Source organism: Urocitellus parryii, chromosome 3 (genome assembly GCF_045843805.1).
Source record: "Urocitellus parryii isolate mUroPar1 chromosome 3, mUroPar1.hap1, whole genome shotgun sequence".
Taxonomy (NCBI): Eukaryota; Metazoa; Chordata; class Mammalia; order Rodentia; family Sciuridae; genus Urocitellus; species Urocitellus parryii.
The window spans coordinates 4,832,236-4,853,659 of NC_135533.1; the positions used below are offsets into that span (position 1 = coordinate 4,832,236).

General features: G+C 47.8%; 1 protein-coding gene across 2 annotated transcripts in view; it reads left to right on the forward strand.

Annotated features, from left to right (window-relative positions):
• Kmt2c (lysine methyltransferase 2C) overlaps nt 1-17,058 on the forward strand; it is a 269,564-nt gene extending 252,506 nt beyond the window's left edge. For both annotated transcript variants that reach the window (XM_026413840.2, XM_026413847.2), the window contains 11 exons: nt 658-907; nt 2,038-2,177; nt 2,745-2,852; nt 4,150-5,269; nt 6,460-6,596; nt 7,952-8,094; nt 8,359-8,527; nt 12,776-12,892; nt 13,294-13,367; nt 13,621-13,729; nt 15,164-17,058. In XM_026413840.2, the coding sequence (XP_026269625.2) occupies nt 658-907; nt 2,038-2,177; nt 2,745-2,852; nt 4,150-5,269; nt 6,460-6,596; nt 7,952-8,094; nt 8,359-8,527; nt 12,776-12,892; nt 13,294-13,367; nt 13,621-13,729; nt 15,164-15,256 (2,460 nt within the window). In that variant the 3' untranslated portion in view covers nt 15,257-17,058. The remainder of the gene's footprint in view (nt 1-657; nt 908-2,037; nt 2,178-2,744; nt 2,853-4,149; nt 5,270-6,459; nt 6,597-7,951; nt 8,095-8,358; nt 8,528-12,775; nt 12,893-13,293; nt 13,368-13,620; nt 13,730-15,163) is intronic.
• Nucleotides 17,059-21,424: the final 4,366 nt, after the last annotated feature.

Consider the following 21,424-nt stretch of genomic DNA (forward strand, 5'->3'; position numbering starts at 1 on the left):
ATGTACATTTAGAGAGGCACCTTTTCAAAACTTAAGGCTGCAGAAAATTAACCATCAATAAAGAATGTTATCAGCAATAAAAGTCTTGCAGAAGTAGTAGAAAAGTCTTTTTTAGGTAGCAGCTGCTATGTCAAATACTAGTGAGTTGCTGAGGATTTTTAAATCTTTATAAACTGAATTCTGCAGAGACATTTTATTGGAGACCAAGCTCATAATGCTGTATCACAATATTTTGGTCGTTAATAGAATAGCATTCTTGTGGACTGTTTCACACTTTTGGCCAGAGCTGACTGGTCACCCTGTGATGTGAGCTTGCTCTGAAAACTTTTGAAAAAGGTCAGCTTATCCCTTATGCTCAGGTCTTTATACCTTTCAGGTATTAAGAGAGCTAAATGGCTTAATGTGCTCCGAAGTTGCTCGTATTAGTTGAAATCTCCTCCTGAGGGTCTCTGTTGATGAAGACTTCACTTGTATATTGGTCCATTAAAACGTGTCCCATCACCTCCCCAAGACTCTCAAGTCTAAATAAAAATTGTTGGATTTCCTTGCCCTTTACGCACCAGGCAGACAGCATCCACCCTAAGTGTGTTTCTCTTCAGAGTGGTGGTGCGCTGTGGCCTTCTGGGTGACTAACACAGGCTTTGCGTTTTGTTTTAGAACATTAGCAGTGTTGTGGCTGCGTTTTCCGACCTTCTTCACGTCCGAATTCCTAACAGCTATGAGGTTAGTAATGCTCCAGATGTTCCATCCATGGGTTTGGTCAATAGCCACAGAATAAACCCAGGTTTGGAGTATCGACAGCATTTACTTCTTCGTGGGCCTCCACCAGGATCTGCACACCCTCCCAGATTAGCCAGCTCTTACCGGCTGAAGCAGCCTAATGTACCATTTCCTCCAACAAGCAATGGTGAGCTAGTGAGCTTTTTGTTAATCCCAAATCCATTCTTGACTCAAAATTAAGCTTATTCTTTTTAAAGTCTCAATTTAATTTTCAACAAGTAACAGGCACCGTGCTGGTGTGAGTCCTTGGTTAATTAGCCTTGCTGGGCGGTCTGTTTTCTGTAGTGTGGTGCAGCCACTTGTGCTGTGGTGTGTGGTGTCTTGCTGTCAACCAGGGAGTGTTGAGTGTAGCTGTCTGCAGGCTGTTGGAAGAAGCCTCTGACTTGCTCACCCTCAAGCAGCTTCTGTTCTTCATGTCCCTGAAACCTGTGCCACTGACGGCCTTCTCCAAGTGGTGCTGATAAGGCTGCCGGTCTGACGTGTGTTGCTTGTCTTCTCCTCTTCCTTCTCTCTTCCCCTTGTCTGCATCTACACTGCCCTTGCAGGGTCACCCTCTTCCCAGAGGGACATCCCTGCCCATCACTGAAAAACCACACTCCTGCCTCAGGCCATGCTGGGACCAGCCTACTTTGTCATGTCTCCCTGCTCGCCAGTTTCCTTGGGATCTTTTTTCTGTCGTTACCCTTCTAGAATCTAGTAGCTCCTCAGTTCTCATCTTTAAAGTCTTTTTGAGAGCATCCATGCTGCAGTTTGGAACTCTTAGCTGGGAGCTGCTTCTGTCACCTGTGTTTTTCCTGGTTCTTTCTGTCATCTCCCATCCACCTCCCCCATCCCAGAGATGTTCTGAATAGACTCCAAATCCTGAACTTATATTTTAACTTGGTCTTGGGTCTTTGCTTTCTTTCTTTCTGATGCTCCAAGTCATGCTTATTTAAATTTCCTCTGCACATTTCTCTTTATTGTTCATGAAATGTTTTAGTGGCACCTTAACCTCAAACAACAGAAATCTCTCTTCCTCCTCCACTCACTGAGTGCCTTGATTGAATACTAATATATCTTGGTGACTTAGTTTTGTTATTGTTTCATGCTATCATTGTTTCCCCAGTTGTTTGAGAATAAACGTGTTTATTTGTACACCAGTCACATTATTTTTTATCAAAGAATATAAAGTAAGTTGATCCAAGGTCAGTACAGAGTAATCTGATGCCTTATGTCACCGGTCAGTTTTAATTACTAACAAAAGTTGGTTTCCTCTAGGTCTGTCTGGATATAAAGACTCTGGTCATGGTATTGCAGAAAGCACAGCACTCAGACCACAGTGGTGCTGTCACTGCAAAGTGGTTATCCTTGGAAGTGGTGTGCGGAAATCTTTCAAAGACGTGGCCTTCATGAACAAGGTACTGTGCCTTCTGTCTCCACCCCCAACCCCCACCCCTGGAGGTGTCAGTGGCACTGACTGCTCTTCCACCTGGGAGGGGCCCAGTCCCACTGTACGGTGGGACATGTTCCTGGGGTGACATGAGTATGTTGTCCTCAGGGCTTCAAGCCAGGCAGCTCCAGCAAACTGCCAAGTTGTTTGTGATAAGGACCACAGTTCTGGATAGTGAAATAGGGACGATATAGTTTGCACATTTCTAGGAGAATATAATTATATGCTAAAGATTGGGAGATGGTCACCTTATTTTTAAGATCAAGAAACTTTTTAACATAATGTAAAAATCACAGTCAACATGTAGAGCCTCTTTTATATATATATTTTTAGTTGTAGATGGACACAACAACTTTATTTTTATGTGGTGCTGAGGATCTAAGCCACTACCTCTCACATGTGAGGCGAGCGCTCTACCACTGAGTTATGCCCCAGCCCTATGTCCTCTTTTTATTAAGAGGATTTTATTAAGTTTCGACTTGTTGAGACGCCCCCCCCCCCCACACACACACACACATTTCTCTCTACTTTTCAGGATTCTCGAGATAGCACCAAGAGAATGGAGAAGGACATCGTCTTTTGTAGTAATAATTGCTTTATTCTTTATTCATCAACTGCACAAGCAAAAAACTCGGAAAACAAGGTAATGTTAGTGCAATCTCTGCTAAACAATATGTAGTGAGTGGTTTTGTGTGTTCCAAGTATATAAGAGTGAGTAGAACAGATGTGTCCCTGCCTTGCAGAGCTCTCAGGGAGGGTCCTGGTGGCCGCTCACTGACTTGATGAGGGAAAGCGGCAGCCTTGCCTTTGCTGCTCTTCCACGTGCAGTGAGGGAGTGGGCAGATGAGTCTACGTTCTCAAAGTTCAGAACTAAGTAGAACACTAATACTGAAATCTTGATCCTTACAAATTATGAATCTCTGCAAATTACAGATTTTTAAGTCTTAATTAACATTTAAAAATACTTTTATTAATATTACTTCAATAGGAAAATTTGTTCAAAAATAAAACTTAAGTCTATTCATGTACTGTGAGAGAAAGCATTTGGCTCACGCCAAGTTGTTTTACTTGATGTAAGTAGTCTGGGTATGTAGTTGATGCAAGTGATATTGTTAATTATATGTTTTGAAAGAAATTTTATCCCATAAGCAAGACTGCTAGTCATGGCTTTCACAGGAGAACGTGCTGAAGAGGCTTCTTGCTAACAGGCAATAGTCCTCACTATAATAAAATCCAAGCCATCTGACAAGTAAATTTGGACTTTAAATTTAAATACCCTGGCCTAGGTGAGGAGGTTGTCACCAGGTAGTTTCTTAGGCTGGTGTGCAGTAGCTGCCCACTTTGGGATCCTGGATGAGGCCTGGCTCTTTTCAGTTACCTTTTAGGATGTGGCATGTGAGCAAAAGGACTGTGTGGTTTTGGTGTTCATTACTTTGTGGCAGCCTGGCCCAGCTCTGAGCAGCTGGTCCAAGTGAGGAGCCTAGACACCTGGGCAGGATCTGCTCTTTGGCAGAGAGCCTCTTCCCCGTTAATTCCACCTGAGAATAGTGGACAGGAGTGGAGTTAAACTCTTGCCAAATGACATTGCCACATGACACTGTTGTACAAATTAAATTAGCTAGAACTTCTGATGTCACTGATTTTTCCAGCTTTTTATAACGGGGAAGGGGAAAGTCCAAGAGGGCTTAAGGGGTAAGCATTCTGTAAATGACAACTGTGAAAAAGGCATAGATAGAACCACCCTGGCTGCCCTGCCCTTCTCCATTTCTCCAGTAGGACTCGGCCAGCTTCCTCTAAGCCCGAAACCTCATGTACCCCACCTTCTCATCAAGTCAGACCCCTGTTAAACCAGCTGCTTGGCTTCTTGCTGAAGTAGAACTACTTTTAGGGCATGTGAGTCACTCTCTTCTTTTTCCTCCATGGCTGCTGCTTACGGCCAGGAATCCACTCCTTCGTTGCCACAGTCACCCACGAGAACGATGCCATCCAGAGTGTTTCACCAGTACAGCAACAACATCTCCACACTGGGTGTGCACTGCCTCCCTCAGCTCCAGGAAGAAACTTCCCCCCCTCCTTCACCGCCCATCACCTTCCCTCCAGCCTTTGAAGCAGCCAAAGTAGAAGCCAAACCCGATGAGCTTAAGGTGACAGTCAAGCTGAAACCTCGGCTCAGGACTGTTCATGGTGGGTTTGAAGACTGTAGGCCACTGAACAAAAAGTGGAGAGGAATGAAATGGAAGAAATGGAGCATTCATATTGTCATCCCCAAGGGGACATTTAAACCACCATGTGAGGATGAGATAGATGAGTTTCTGAAGGAATTAGGCACTTCTCTTAAACCTGACCCTGTGCCCAGAGACTGTCGGAAGTGTTGCTTCTGCCACGGAGAAGGGGACGGGCTGACAGACGGGCCTGCGAGGCTGCTCAACCTGGACTTGGACCTGTGGGTCCACTTGAACTGTGCCCTGTGGTCCACAGAGGTCTATGAGACGCAGGCTGGTGCCTTGATAAATGTGGAGCTAGCTCTGAGGAGAGGCCTACAGATGAAATGTGTCTTCTGTCACAAGACAGGCGCCACCAGTGGATGTCACAGATTTCGATGCACCAACATTTATCACTTCACATGCGCCATTAAAGCACAATGCATGTTTTTTAAGGACAAAACTATGCTTTGCCCCATGCACAAACCAAAGGGAATCCATGAGCAAGAATTAAGTTACTTTGCAGTCTTCAGGAGGGTCTACGTTCAACGCGACGAGGTGCGGCAGATTGCCAGCATCGTGCAGCGGGGAGAGCGGGACCACACCTTTCGTGTTGGGAGCCTCATCTTCCACACGATTGGTCAGCTGCTTCCCCAGCAGATGCAGGCGTTCCACTCGGCTAAGGCTCTCTTCCCCGTGGGCTACGAGGCCAGCCGCTTGTACTGGAGCACGCGCTATGCCAACAGGCGCTGCCGCTACCTCTGCTCCATTGAGGAGAAGGACGGGCGCCCAGAGTTCGTCATCAGGATTGTGGAGCAAGGCCATGAGGACCTCGTCCTGAGTGACACATCACCGAAAGGTCAGGCCTGCCACCTACATGCTCTGCAGAGCCAGGGGCTCGATGTTAGGCTGATGAATGCTTTTTACATCAACATTTTTTGTGGGGTGGGGTGGGGTGGGGTGGGATACCAGGGATTGAACTCAGGCACTCAACCACTGGGCCACATCCCCTGCCCTATTTTGTATCCTCACGTTCAGTTCATGTAACAGCAGACGAGTAGTTTTCATTTACAGATGCGGATCTTGGCCTCCTTGTATTATACCTTGCTATTTGCTATACAGTTTTCTAAGCACTTTTGTAGTCAACATGTATTTGAGCATAAAAGTTGGTAAAATAAATCTGAGAATAATTTGTAGGTAAAGGTTACCTGCCATTTACCTTGGGGTGGGGGGGTCCTCTTCCTTCTTTCTTTTAAGTACTGGGTATTTTTAAAGTCCTGGTGCTCACTGAGCCACATCCCCAGTCCTTTTTATTTTTTATTTTGAGACAGGGTCTCATTAAGTTGCTTAGGCTGACCTTGAACTTGCAATCCTCCTGCCTTGGCCTCCTAAGTTGCTGGGATTGCAGGTGTGTACCGCTGTGTCCCATTGGGGACCTTCTTAGTGTCAGTTTCTAAAAGGCAGCAACCATATATGAAGTGAACTGTGTATGTTTTCTCAACATCACAGAAGCATCAGGTATCATACAAGTTCAGAGCTGGGAACTAGACACTTAATTTTGACTCCAGGGTAAGTCTGATAAGTCATTTTTATTGATGCAGAAAGCACTGGACAGCTGCATTTTAAAAATTGACCATTTTATTAAAAATGTATGAAATGCTCTGAAGATATTCCTAAGAAAATTGTCAATTTCACATTTTAATTTAGATTTGAGGAGAAAGGAACGTATATCTACAGACATTATGTATTGGACTAATCATTTTGAAACTAGTATGTTGTTTAATCAGTAAGAAAGTGGATTAGCTAGTTGCATGAATCTCAGTTATCTTAAAGTAACCTTTTTACTTTTACTCTTTATCCATAATGTAACGTTATTTCCCCCCCAATTTCATAAAGTCTTTAAATTGCTGTCACTTAGTAAACAGGTCTGTTAGATTGCTGTGTGTGAGGGGCTGGGCTTCATTCTCTGGGTTTGTGCTTCCCTTGCTTTTCTCCCTGCTTAGCTAAGAGTGGGGTCGTCATAGAAATCGCCTTCCTGTCTGCATGTAGGTGTCTGGGATAAGATCTTGGAGCCTGTGGCCAGTGTGAGGAAGACGTCTGAGATGCTCCAGCTCTTCCCTGCCTACTTGAAAGGAGAAGACCTGTTTGGCCTGACTGTCTCCGCAGTGGCACGGATAGCAGAATCAGTGAGTACCTAACTCACGGTCCAGAACAGGAACTGCCTTCTAATTCAGCGGAGCCAGTTGACCACACCATGGCAGGATTTGTGCTTTTCAGAGCAGGATTTTGCCTGTGGGTTGACCCCTGTATCTGGAGGAAAACAGGCACTAATGACAAAGGGAAGACCTCAGTGCAGTATTTCCCTTTCCTCAAAGAAGCTCTGGTCAGTCCTCAGGGTCTCTTCCAGCCAGAGGCTAGCCAGGGTGGAGGACGCCAGCTGTCATGTCTTCGCTATCTACGTGGATGGGGAAACCCTCTTCCCTGGCCTTCCGAGGTTCTGCACTTGAGAATGTTGGGGTTCCCTTTTCCTGGCTCTGCATATTTGTGGCCACTCTCCTGGCTTCTTCCTGGGGTCAGTCTCTAGAGGGCAGCAGGCTGTAGCAGCGTTTGGTAGAAGGCTCCTCTGACTCTGTTCAAAAGATAACAAGTGAGTTTGGCAGTGACGCTGTCTGAAGCATGGGTACATAATACTTCTGGAAAATTACATGTTGATAAGGCATTGTATATTTTGGGGGGTATCAGGGATTAAACACAGGGGTGCTTAACCACTGGACTACATCCCAGCCTTTTTTATTTTGAGATAGGACCTTGCTAAGTTGCTCAGGGCATTGCTAAGTTGCTGAGACTGGCTTTTAACTTAAATCTTTCTACCTCAGCCTCCTGAGCTGCTGGGGTTATAGATGTGCACCACCACACCCAGCTAAGGCATTGTTTTCAAGAATAAAAATTCACTGGTGTGTTACCTTAGTTGCAGGCCTGATTGCCTCCTTTGGAATACCCCTGCCTATGATGTCCGACTTCTATGACTACAGAGAAAAATGTTTCACAAGAAATATGTTCTAGAAAAGACCCTTAATGAATACACCTTTAGTTAGTTGCCACTACACTCCTAGGACATCGCGGATGATACCATGTCATATTGTCATGTTTTAAAGAAGAAATATATGATCAAGAAAGCAAGTCATGTAAAAAAAAAAAAATCTTAGCAGCTCTTAGTTTTAAAATTCAGATGGAAGAACTAAGTTGTTAGTCCTTCATTCCCTGTGTTTTGGTTGTTGGTCTTGGAACCTGCAGCACGCACATGTGTGCTTGGTTGTATGGGGTTCTGTGGGTTTGATCTTTCTCTTCTGAGAGCACTTGTCAGGGTTTGCTGAGTTCTGCTTTGAAACTGAGCCGACAAGCTCATGCTCAAATAGATCTGAGTGCAGGCTGATTATGTTTAATAGGTCAAAAGACCATTTTGTTACCTGGAAAAATGTTTGAGTGGTTTTTGTGGTCCCAGTCACATGGTTATCTTTTTGTGTATTTTGCTTCTTTTCAGCTACCTGGGGTTGAGGCTTGTGAAAACTACACCTTCCGCTATGGCCGGAATCCACTCATGGAACTCCCCCTTGCCGTTAACCCCACAGGTTGTGCCCGTTCTGAACCTAAAATGAGTGCCCATGTCAAGAGGTTTGTGTTAAGGTATTTTGTTTTAACTTCACATAGTACAGCCCAGGGTTTCTAGGCGTATTAGCGGTTTTTGTGCTTTATTTGTCTGCTGCTTACAAACCCTGCTGTCTCTGGCTGTGTATGTGCCTGACTACCTCAGAGGACGCCGTGTGTCTCTGCTAGGCAGCTTTCCGTGTGTTTCTGTTAGTAAGACTTTGAATCAGTCTGGCTTTGGGCATCATTCAGAGGCGTCTTCAGTTTTTCTTTTGTTTCCTGTTGGTACGCCATCATCTGCAGGCCGCACACCCTGAACAGCACCAGCACCTCAAAGTCCTTTCAGAGCACGGTTACTGGGGAGCTGAATGCGCCTTACAGTAAGCAGTTTGTCCACTCCAAGTCATCGCAGTACCGGAGAATGAAGACCGAGTGGAAATCCAATGTGTATCTGGCCCGGTCTCGCATCCAGGTGAGGACTGTGTTCAGAGTCACAGGTGGTGTCTGGCAATAGGAGACATAATAGGATGTGGAAAGCTCTTTGACCCGGCTGTAGGGACAATAGAGTCTGGTTCGCTAGGGCCTCAGGCTTGCTCTAGTAAGCATTCTACCACTGAGCCACAGCTGCATCCCAAGAATCATATTTTGAAGTCCTATTCAGTTTTGTCAGTTTATAACACCAGTAATTTCAAACAGAAGCTGACGTTGGGGATGCACATCTTTGCATCTCAGTGCATGCCCTTTGGAACTCTTGGGAAAAAAATATTGCTATATTTTTGCACACACTAGATTTTTTGGAGAGCTCAGTAGGGCTGTTTTTTTTTTTTTATATATATAATATATGTACCAGGGATTGAACCCAGGGGTCTTAACCACCTATACATATTCCCAGCCCCCCCCCTTTTTTTTTTTAAATATATACCTTTATTTTGTTTACTTATTTTTATGTGGTGCTAAGAATCGAACCCAGGGCCTCACACAACTAGGCGAGCACGCCACCACTGAGCCACAACCCAGCCCCACCAGCCCTTTTTAATTTATTTTTATTTTAAGACATGGTCTCACTAAGTTGCTGAGGCTGGCTTTGAATTCGCGATCATCCCGCCTCAGCCTCCTGAACCACTGGGATTACAGGCATAATGACAGCCACCCACATGGCTCAGTTGGGCTGTTTTAAGCATCTTATGAAAAATGAAAATGTTTTTAAAAGGTGCTCCAATTTTGGAAGTCACCTTATTTTTTGTATGCCGTCTTTCTATGGAGTCACCACACAGGTCTAGGTCGTGAGATGTCTTTAGGTAAGGCCATTTAGGCTGAGCAATCAGAATCCTCGTTCGGCTCCTCCCTGAAGACCTCAGTGTTGCAGTCAATGTCCAGCATCTCTCCTTTGTGTCCCGGGGCAGCTGCAGAGCTCCTCTTGCCAGGCTTGGCCTTCCTGACAGTGCTGTGGGCCCTAGTGCTGCTGGGCGGCACCGCCGCTTCCACCGGCCGCCCTCGCCCGGCCTCTGTTCACCACCTCCCCCATCCCGTGTCGGGCCCAGCCCCTTCATGGCCACCCTGTCATGGCTCCAGGGAGTCCATGGGCTTCGTTGAGAACGTGAACGGGAGTCCTGATCTGTGTGGACGCTCTCGGGTTCTTTTTGGGGGGGCATCTTTTTCCTCCTCACTGCAAGGTTCCGGATCCTCTCTTTCTTCTTGATATTTGGATATTTCACGGAAGTGTACCCAGACTGAGGCCTTTCTTGATGGACTACTTTTCTCACTTGATGAACCCTTCCACCCTGGAGGACTGTGGCCTCCATCTGAGAAACGCTTGCTGCACACTGTTTTGCAAGTCCCTCTTCTGCTTTATCTCTGTAGACCAACACCGCACCCCTGAGGTCTCAGATCTCATAGCATGGCCCCCAGACTTGTGGAGGAACTTGTTGGGACTGACAGTCTCCTCCCCAGCTCTGTTTTCCCAGCTCTCTGCCCCGAGACTTGCTCTGCCTTATTCTGCTGCTCTTCCTCGTGTGTCAGCTAAGAGCCCAGGTCCTCCTGACACTTCCACCCCTGTGTGTAGGTCGTGGATGGACCTTCTTCCTACTGCTGAGCCCCCCAGACTCTACAGGAGTGAGCACCCTGTCCCTGCCCCTTGTAGTGGGGCTTTATTCACGCTCTGGATGTCTCGGGACCGTGCCCTCGTGCCGGAGGAGGGTTTCAGTGGTGTCTTTGCTGTGTGCTCCACGGGTCGCCATCAGCCTGAAGCGTTCTTGAGCTCTCTGAGCTCTCTAGTTTCCTCCTCCTTCCATCGGTCTGCCTCTCTTCCTCTCCCTCCCAGTCCTCGTGGCACTGACAGCAGGCTCCTGTGACTTCGTGCACCTGCCATGGAAATACATGCACGTGTGTGCACTCAGGTGAACACGGAGTCACTAGCCTCTCCCACTCCCTCTCTCACTGGCCCCAGGCCCCAGATGGCACCATGCTGTGGTGAGCTGCCCTCAGCCACTCCCGTAGGGAGTGTGCCATCCCGTCCTGAACACAGACTCCCGGGTGTAGCCCCCTGCATGGAGGCTGAGCCCACAGTAAGGCGTGTGTTCGGCTGTGCTTGCTTTTCCTCGCAGCCGATGGTGCTGGGTTCTGAGCAGGCAGCACTGTGCATTCCTCCCTGTGGGGTAGGAGACTGTTCTTCTTGTCCCATTTTTGGTAGGTGTTACCATTCCTCATGCTTTTGCCACTCTTTCAGTGTGGAGTGGCATTGTGACCTTTGTGACCTTAATTGAAGTTCCCACCCATTGACAAATGGGTGCCTTTCTTGTCTCCTGCTTGGATTCACCTTGGGGAATCAAGTGTTAGTTCAATCAACTGTTAGTTCTCCTGTGAAACATTCTTTGTCTATGAGGAAATATGGTCTCTCTTTTTCTTATGAAGGTTTAAACAGTTAAGTTTCTGTGGCTTCTAGCCTTGGTCAAGTCCATATTCTTCATATGCACTCGCAGGTACTTTCCTCTTGTGATACGAGACAGCTTTACCTACTCCCCTTGGGCGACCAGTTGTGACTCATTCACGTCCAGCTGAGTTTTCACACTCCTGTAATCACTGCACAGGAAGTTGCCGTAGGCAGAGAAGGGTCTGGATGCTGTTTCCCTCGTCTTCCTGTCTGTTCTGGACTGCTGGGCTCCCCAGGGTTCTCCGTTGCTGCCTTCTGCTCAGAACTGAAGGCAGAGACCCAAATCAGGTTTAGGAAATGCAGATACTGATGAGATTTTGACATATTTTTTCAGTATGTTGTTTTTCTACAATTTGTAGTGATACAAACTTGATTCTATTTATTTATTTGTTTGTTGATTTCTGTGCTGGGGATTGAACCCAGAGGTGGTTAACCACTGAGCCCCATCCCCAGCCCTTTTTATATTGTATTTTGAAACAGGGTCTTGCAGAGTTGGTTAGGGCCTTGCTGAGTTGCTGAGGCTTTAAACTTGCGATCCTCCTGCCTCAACCTCTGAGCCACTGGGATCACAGGTGTGGGTCACTACACCCAGCATGATGAAGACTTCACAGCACTGCATGTAGTATGTAATTTCAGGGCTCTCACAGACATCCTAAGCTGCCCCTGGAGAGATGGGGCTGTTCAAGTTGCAGCCTGTTCAAGTTGCAGTACATTCTTGCCCAGAATTTTTTATTAGAGCAAAGATAATTCCTTCCTTAAGAGTTTCGTTTGTGGGCTGGGGATGTGGCTCAAGCGGTAGCCCGCTCGCCTGGCATGCGTGCGGCCCGGGTTCGATCCTCAGCACCACATACAAAGAAAGATGTTGTGTCCGCCGAAAACTAAAAAATATATATATATAAAAAAAGAGTTTCATTTGTTTTCAACTTTCCTGATTATTACAGCAGAGTCATGTTTTTGCTTCTTCTCTTTGCCTTCTAGGAAATTCAGCCAAACCTAAAACCTGTTCATAGTAATAATTCCTCATGGTTATCTGTTTCTGTTTTACTAAATTGATTGTCATGTCAAGTCCTTCTTGAAACAGTAGCAGGAGAACATACCCACCAGAAGCTGTTCCTGCCTTGGTGGGTGGAGCTCACCCAGTGCTCTGTGAGAACAGGGCCTGCTGGGTGGTGTGTACACAGTCTGCAGCGTTCCTTTACAGTTGGCCTTGGTCTGCTGTGTGCTGCCATGACAGGACATCATACGGTAGCAGCTCCCAGATCACAGAACTTGACTTGGCTCACCATTTTGGAGTGTGGGAAGGCCAAGATTAAGGGGTCAGATGCACTTGGTGAGGGCCTTCTTGCCATATCTTCCTGGGTAGAAGGCCAAACAGCAAGTGCAGCAGGGAAGTAGACCTAGTCCACCTGTCAGGACCAGTCACTCCCAGGATGAATAGCCCATTTTCAAAATATCAGCACCAACCATGCACAGGAGCAGAGAGAGCCCCCCTGGCCCGAGCCCCCGAAGCCCCACCTGTCAACCCTATGGCACAGGCAGCAAGTTTCCCACTGTGGACTTTGGGGCACATTCACAACAATACAGCTGTGCTCTTAAGAATTTAGTATAAAGACATAGGAACCAAGTAGCAATGGCACAGCCCTAGGTGGCAAGCTTTTCAGAAACTAAGATATTCGGTGAAAAAGATTGCTTGGGTTAAGGTGAAAACCTCAAGTGTGGCTTTTGATAGATCCAGGATAGCACTGTTGTGTCTGTAACCAGAGTGTGATGTGTGCTCGTGCTTTCTCCCAGGGCCTCGGCCTGTATGCTGCCCGGGACATAGAGAAGCACACCATGGTCATCGAGTACATCGGGACGATCATTCGAAATGAAGTGGCCAACAGGAAAGAGAAGCTGTACGAGTCCCAGGTAGGCTCTGGTCCCTGTGATGAGTAGACTGAACACAATCCCTCATCTCTGTCCCTGTGCCTTCCAAACACCTGACAGGCTGGGCCACATCCGTGTACTGTGTTTGGTCTCGAACCAACACTGTGTCTCCATACCTTTGCATTGTTCTGTGGTCTCGTGCCTTCGGTTTTGTTTATCGGTGGTGGTATTGTGAAGGTGTAGCTGTAGATTATCGGGCCTGGCTGCGTTGGACCCATGGCTCCATGCTTGCTGTTGGTCCCATGCAGATGCACCTGCTGCAGTTGGCCCAGTGGCCCTAGGGAGTGCAGTCAGGGTGCATTCGATGGGGCAGCTGGGCCTGCTGCTGAGGGTCTGGGTGGAAGAGTTTGGGTTGTGCACTGAGTCGCCTGCTTTCTCTGTAGAACCGCGGTGTGTACATGTTCCGTATGGACAGTGACCATGTGATCGACGCAACACTCACTGGAGGGCCTGCAAGGTGAGGCGAAAAAGACCCAGGGATCAGGGTTCTGCAGGGGATTGGTGCAGAGGGGAGGTGGCCAAAGCAGGGGAAGAGCTCACACTGCGGGCAGCACATATTACAGACGTGGGCTACTGAGTTTTAAGAAGCATTTTTATTTAGAAATTTGTCTTGTTAACGGGTTAATAGAAATATAGTAATTTAAAAGTTTGCCCTGTGAATGGAAGTTGTAAAGAGTTCCTCCAGTTGTTTCTGACATGGTGGCTTGCAGATACATCAACCATTCGTGTGCGCCTAATTGTGTGGCCGAAGTGGTGACTTTTGAGAGAGGACACAAAATCATCATCAGCTCCAATCGGCGAATCCAGAAAGGAGAAGAGGTGAGGGCAGGGGTGTGCCGCTGTCTGTGCCTGGTGGGGGCATGCCCTCCTGCCCACAGCGCCTGCTCGGATGTTTCCTGATTGGGAGGAAAGTCCTGGGGAGGTGACCTTGCCCCCTCCCACCACACAGCAGCCTCCCGCTCCCTGCCCTTCCCTTCCACACAGCGGCACCCACCCTCAGGTGTCTCGGGGTCCTTCCTGTCCTCTGGCCCTGTGCCGTCTGGCAGATCCTCTCTGGAGATGGACATCACTGATCGCTGTGTGCAGAACACAGACTTGGTGCTCTTTGTCTGTGGGCACGAGATGGTGTGGGCGCTGGTGTTAGGAGGGCCGTAGGTGCAGATCTGGGGAGCCATGTGCTCCAGATAGCTCGTCTTCACACTCACAGTCAATATAAGCTTGCAGATTTTTCACATCAACAGATTTTCCAATAATTTTAGGTATTTTGTGGTTTTGGGCTTCAAAATGATGAATGCTACACTTGACATATGAGTCCCCTTGGTCTCATAAGATCACTTGGCCTATGGTTTCACCTTTTAAGATTGTTGAGTTGACTGCCTCATTTTGATTTCTCCACTCTGTCTGTCACATGTGATCAGCATCTTGCTCTCGGTGCCCTGGGTTGAGAGCTGTGTTTCTTGGGAAGCGAGGAGCCCAGGGGCTGTGGTGGACCCAGCTTTTCTGAGCACAGTTGGGATCCCACCTGTGTGTCTGGTCATGCTTTTGGAATCCACTTTTCTAATCAAGAATAAGGGAATGACTAGACCCAAGGCCCTTTGACATCTCAGAGTGACCTGAGGGAAAGGGACAGGACATAGAGCACCAGCAGGGCGCTGTGAAGGCTGGGCGGAGCCTGCTGAGCCTGGCCCAGCTGCCCTTCTGTTGAGTCTTGAGTAAGTCCTTTAGCCTCTCTAATCCTCTATTATGTTCTGTAAAGTAGTGAAAATAATTTCCTTATGAAGCTCCTATAAAAACCTAATAGAAGGCAGTAGAGTGTTTACTAAGAGTAGCTGCTCAGTAAACACTTCCTTTCTATGTAGTAAGTCTTGCAAATAACGTTCTAGGATGTTGGAGTTGAAAGAGACCCAGGAAGTCACTGGCCCCTTTGATTTGGCTGTGGGATTACCCAGGGGTAGAGGTAGAGAGGACAGCTGGAAGCTGAGGGTGCGGCTTGTCCCGCCATCTCCCACCGCCTCCCACCACCTCGCCAGCTGCTGGGTCTGAGATGGTGGTAATATTTGGCGAGCCCTAAAGGACAGCACCCTTAGTTTCTTCTCTTCAAGGTCCCCACCTGGAGGACCGGGGAGCCTCAGCTGATCAGGTCCTCCTGGAGAGCGTGCCTGTTGGGCGGCTGGTGGGTGGTGCCCGTGAGGGAGGCAGAGCCTCGCTTCCTCACCTGGGTTTTGACTGACGCTGTGTCTTTGCTCCGGGCAGCTCTGCTATGACTACAAGTTTGACTTTGAAGACGACCAGCACAAGATCCCGTGTCACTGTGGAGCGGTAAACTGCCGGAAGTGGATGAACTGAATGCATTCCTTGCCATCTCAGCGGGCGGCTTGTCCCTAGGAAGAGGCGACTCAACACACCATTGGAATTTTGCAGACAGAAAGATATTTTTGTTTTCTGTTTTTTATGACTTTTGAAAAATAGCTTCTGGGATTCTGGTTTCCTCGGTCCTTGAGGTTAAGGAGGTGCAGGAGGAAGGGTGAGGGTTGAACAGAGGCACAGATGGTCCAGCACTTTTGCTTGTTTTTCTTTTTCCTTTCTTTTCCTTCCTCTTTGTTTCCCTGTGGGTGGGTTTTGTTTTGTTTTGTTTTGTTTTTTGTTTTGTTGTGTTTCCTTAATCTCACTAAGGAGAAACTTACTGGGGCAAAGAGCCGATGGCCACCCTGCCCCAGGGCAGGGGCCTCCTATGAATGTAAGACTGCAATCACCAGCCAGGGCGTCCAGAGTGCTGGCCACGCCCCCTGCGGCAGGCCTCTGGTCGAGTGAAGTGGACACCACTGAACAGGAATGTACTGAGATGACTTCCTTAGGGATAGAGCTAAGGGATAATAACTTGCACTAAATACATTTAAATACTTGATTCCATGAGTCAGTTTATTGTAGTTTTTGATTTCTGTAAAATAAGAGAAACTTTTTGTATTTATTATTGAATAAGTGAATGAAGCTATTTTTAAATAAAAGTTAGAAGAAAGCCAAGCTGCTGCTGTTCCCTGCAGACTAACGGACCCTGTCACTTTGTACAAACATGTAAATATTTTGAGAAAAAAAATACAGTATAAAAATAGTTATTGACCAAATGCTACCAGGCTCTGCAGCAGCTCGGTGCTTATAAAACGTCATAGGGATGTCACAATATAATTTTGTCTTATTAAATATGCCATTATAATTACGTAACAACCAAAATTTCAACCTGGAGTGTTTGGGCTTTTTTTGAAACTGCGGTCTATTAGTACTTGTTTTATACACCTAACTTCTGACTGAACAGAGTGTATGCTATGACTACAACTTTTATAGCGGTTTTGGTAATTTTAACTTTTTTTCACATTATATTGTTGCATCCCTACTTCTTCAGTCAGGTTTTTTGTGCTTACGATTTGTGATAACTGTGAATAACTGCTCACAAATACATCCAAATGGAGGCTGGACTTTTTCTTCAGCAAAAGTAGTTTTGATTAGAAGTTTGTTTCAGATCACAGAGAATCATGTACACATAATAGAATCATGTAGCAGGAACTTAACCTAACTTTAGCTTTCTATTTAACACAAAAATTTGAAAAAGAAAAAAAAGAGATGATCATGCTCGCATCTGCAGGACTCCGGCAAGAGGGTTTTTCGAAGATGTAATTTTAAAATGTGTTTGTATGAACTGTTTACATTTCTTTAATAAAAACACACACTGTTTTGTGTTTGCTTGTAGAAACTTAATCAGCATTTTGACCCAGGTAGCTTCTTGCTGTGTACCTCGGGTTCTGGTACTGACACTTCACAGCGTGGAGGATGACGTCTGTGCACAGTCGCGTGGGCTGAGCTGTGCGCGCCAGTGCTGCGGGCCTCACCTGTCATGTATATGGCATGATGTATTTTTATCTTACAGAATAAATCAATTGTATATATTTTTCTCTTGATAAATAGCTGTATGAAATTTGTTTCTTGAATATTTTTCTTCTATTGTACAAAATTCTGACATCCTACCAGTATTTGTCCTACCGGGTTTTTGTTGTTTTCTGTTATGTATAATAGTATCTGATGTTGGCAAAAATTGAATTTTTTGAAGTATACAGAGTGTTATGGGTTTTGGAATTTGTGGACACAGATTTAGAAGATCACCATTTACAAATAAAATATTTTACATCTATAACAGCAGCCTGTGTTCTCTGCTCATCCCTCTCACTCTGGGCTGAGGCTCTTCTGCTGATGGCTGTTGGAATGCGTGGACCTCTGACTCGTCCCTCGGTCTCTAGCCTTGATGCCATCACCTCGCTTCTCCTCCTTCACCAGTGACTTGACCCTCAGGCCAATGTCGTAGCTGGTGTGCTCCTTGTGCAACGGAGGCAGATGGTGCTGGTGCCTCCTGTGTTTGCAGTCACGCTTATGATCCCAGCTCGGGAGGCTGAGGCAGGAGGACTGCAAGTTCAAAGCCAGCCTTGGCAACTTACTGAGGCCCTAACTAATTTAGTGAGACCCTGTCTCAAAACAATATAAAGCACTGGGGATGTGGCTCAGTGTTTGGTAGCCCCTGGGTTCAATCCCTGATTTAGCATCTGTGCTGCCCAGACTGGCATCATTTTCTCGGACTGCTCCTGCCTCAGCCTCCCACGTATCAGCACTGCCGCGCCTGGCTGGAATTTTTTCTCCTAATGGCTTTCCAGGCTTAGCCTGCTCGACAGGGCCTTTGTTTCTATCATCAGCCTATTTAATGCGTTCGATTTAAAGGGCTGCTAAAAATTGAAAATACCCAAGATCTATTTTTACGTGTTGCTGAGGATTGAACCCAGAGCCTTGCACGTGCGAGGCGAGCACTCTACTGCTGAGCCACAAACCCAGCCCCCTTTTTAAATGTTTTTATGGGGGGTTGTTGACGAACCTTATTTTATTCATTTATTTTATGTGTTGTTAGCTCCTGCTTCCTATACACGGAAGTGGTAAATTCTTGTGTTGCCTTTACTGTGAACTCGGAGTACCTGCAAACAGTGTTTAAACGTTCCCCATGGGAGGCGTCTGCTGCCTGGAGAGTGGTACCAGCAGTTTCAGTTTTTTTTTTTTTTTTTTTTTTAAACCAGGGCCTTGAACCTGTGCGCTGCACCCCAGAGCTGCACCCCTAGCCCTGAGCTGATGTCTCTGAGCTCTGGCTTGGTGCAGTCCTCCCCCTCTGCTTTCAGACTTGACCACCAGTGATCGCACAGAGAAGGGGACACCTTGGGCTGTTTGAGTGGATGCCTTTCCCTGTCTCCTCCCTATGGTGGCCAGGAAAGACAAGAAAGATGGTTCTGGTCATCAGCTTCGCTCCCCTAATTACAGTCTCACGGGAAGCAGGGAGGGGAGCAGGAATACAGGAGGTTATAACCCTGTGGAGAGAAACCCCACAGGGCTAAGGGTCAGATTCGGTGACCAGTGCCACCTGGGTCCAGCCAACCCAGAATCCCCTGCAGTGAGTCCTGGACATATGTGTGGGGACTGTAAGAAGACCTTGCCTCCCCCGGGCAGACTTTACTAATTTGGCCACCTCCACTGGTGTCCTAAGTGCCTGAAGGCCCAAGCACACAGTAATGTGGCACCCGTGGGAAATGGAGACATTGAGGTTGCAGAGGTCGCCAGAGCCAGACCCGCCTTCCCTGGGGCAGGACCCTTCAGTCCTCCCCAGTGCTCTTGACTGGTCTTTGGAATTCTCTCTGTCCTTGGAAATTAAAATTAGGGTTCTCATCCTTGAGGACAGCTTTCTGGGAACCCAGGGGTTCTTGTAACCCAGTCTCTATTCCAGCTATGGAAACAGGACAGGTGTCTCGTGCCTTCCTTGATGGCGACCTCTGCGCACTGTGCTTCCTCCAGAGACCAGGTAAGCAGGGAGCGCACAGGACAGGCTGTGGACTGCTCTTGGGATCTACACCCAGCTCCCTTCCTCCCTCCCACCCAGCCTGCCACCTGCCCAGGCCTGGCACAACCTCTTCTGCCTTTCAAGTGTCAGCACACACCGAGCTTCTTTCCTGGGCTCCTCATTCTCTCCCCCGTTTCTGCAACAGGTGCACCTGGGAGTCCCGTTGTCTCCACCGTACTTCCCACCTCAGGGTGGAAATCTGGGGCTCACCTTTTGTCTCTGGAGCACTGACGACACTCATTGTGACCGGGAGTCTGAACAGAACTGCCACCTGCGTGTGAGGCCTGGCCTGCTGCCAGGAGGTGGTGGAAACTGCAGAGGTGGGGCCTGGTGGCAGTCTCGGGGTCCCTGAGGAAGTGCCCTTGAGGGGACCCAACCTTTCACTTGCCGGCCCTGAGGTAAGTGGTCTGTTCCACCCTGTGCTTCCACCGTGCGCCAACTGTGCACTGACGCCTCTCTCTCCCCAAGTGGTCGTCTCCAGTGTCCCCAGGAGGAGGAGCAGGAGCACATTCTCCCAGGAGGACCGCCCAGACCCTCCTGCTCATCTGTGCAGAAGCAGATTTTTTGTTGTTGTTTAAAAACATTTCCTCTTTGCCGGGTTGTTTGCCCCAAGTCCTTGCTCTCCTTCCGCGTGCATGGCCGGGGTGCTCAGGACTGAACCCCACCGCTGAGCCACCTCCCCGGCCCTGTTGGTTTTTGAGACCGGTCTTTCTCATTGGCCAACTTGCCCTTGGACTTGTGCCTCCTGAGGTACTGAGGTCACGGCGTGTGCCACCGCACCTGGCATTTTATATATTTCTTTGAGGAAAAAAGCATCTATTAGGCATCTCATCCATTTTTAAGTTTAGGGTTTTTGTTGAATTTTAAGCACTGTTTATGAACCAGATACAGGTTTACAGCTGACTTCATTTCCTCATGGTGTCTTGATAAACAATCCCATTAATCCCAATCCCATTAATGTTTTATGGCTAGTTCTTCTGCCAAGTCACCTTGAAGCAATGAAGAGACTCCCCTACGTTTTCCTCTGAAGCTAACAGTGTTGTGTTTGGCTCTATGATGCGCCTGGAAATGGTCTGAGCCTAAGATGGGGTGTGAGGCCTCCAGCAAGCGTGGTCTGGTTCCTCTCCCCTCGGGGCAGGCCAGCTCCTTGCTGATGGTTGGCTAGCCAGGCACGTGTGGGTCTTCCTGTTCTAATCAGCTCCTTGTCCTTCAGTCAGTAGCATGGTCTTGAGTTGGAACATTCCTACAAATCTTTTTTTAAATACTTATTTTTTAGTTGTAGGTGGACATAATGTCCTTATTTTACTTTCCGAGGTGCTGAGGATCGAACCCAGGGCCTCACCCATGCTAGGCGAGCGCGCTACCACTGAGCCCCAGCCCCTCCAAAATTCTCTTCAAATGACTCTGGCCACTCTCTGGTGTACACACTTCCATCTATTTTTAAATCACATACACTACCGTCTCTATAGGAGCTACTGACTTTGACCCAAGGTATGTCACCTGACGCTGCCTCCCACCCACGGCCAGAGTAGCTGCGTCCCAATAAATCCCAAGCTGAAAGTGCTTTTGATACTCCTGGTCTGCCGAAATGCCCTCGCTTAGCCTCGCTTCTGTTAAATGTGCCAAGGCACTTAAATTAGCCCAAGTTCACCAAAACCATCTAACAGTCTGTTTAATAGTAATGTGCTCAATGTGTCTGACTGGCTGTCCTCCTGCGCCCACCACCGTGGGGTTGAAAAATTGAGTCGGGGACCGTCCATGGTGGTATTTCTGTTTTTGTTTTTTGTTTTTTGTTTTTTTTTTTTGGGGGGGGGGTTGGCACCAGGGATTGAACCCAGGACTTGGTATTTCTGAACACTCCTGATTTTCTGTAAATTGGCGATGTCCTGCGGTGAGGACGCTCTAGCCCCATTCCCGTGCCCTTCCTTTCTCCTGTGTCCTGCTGGCCTTCAGCAGGGGCAGAGGAGAGAACGGGCAGCCTAGTCTTGCCCCATCACTTATTTTTTAGTATGGGAGATTGAACCCAGGGGAGCTTGACCACTGAGCCACATCCTCAGCCCTTTTTTTTTTTTTTTAAATACTTTTTTAAGGCTGGCTTTGAATTCATGATCCTCCTGCCTCACCTCCCGAGCTGCTGGGATTACAGGTGTGTGCCACCGCACCCAGCCCTGGTCACTTTTTACCTGAAACATGGTTGCCTGGAGTTTCCAGAGGCCAGTTATCTGGTTAAGGATCTTCCTTCCATCTGCGCCCCCTCCGTCCATGGGGGTGTTGAGATAAGCACTGGTGTTGCCGTCACCTGAACTCACACGTGGACAGGTCAGTCCCACCCACAGCCACGCACCAAGAGTGCGAGCACAGCACTGCCCTGGAACACTGGGCTCAGAGCGGGACTGGGACACGCCAAGCTGGGCGGAGCCTCGGGCACTCAGCAGGTCGGCCTCGGGGCCGTGGAGGTTCCGTCTTGGCTGCCTTCACCATGGACACTGGTCGACCCTCCTGACGGCCAGTGGACCTGAAGAGACTGCTCTGCTCCTGGTGGGGCGGCGTCCAGGAGGCTGCTCCTCAGTTTGAGGTCACTGTGTGATGCTCCTGGG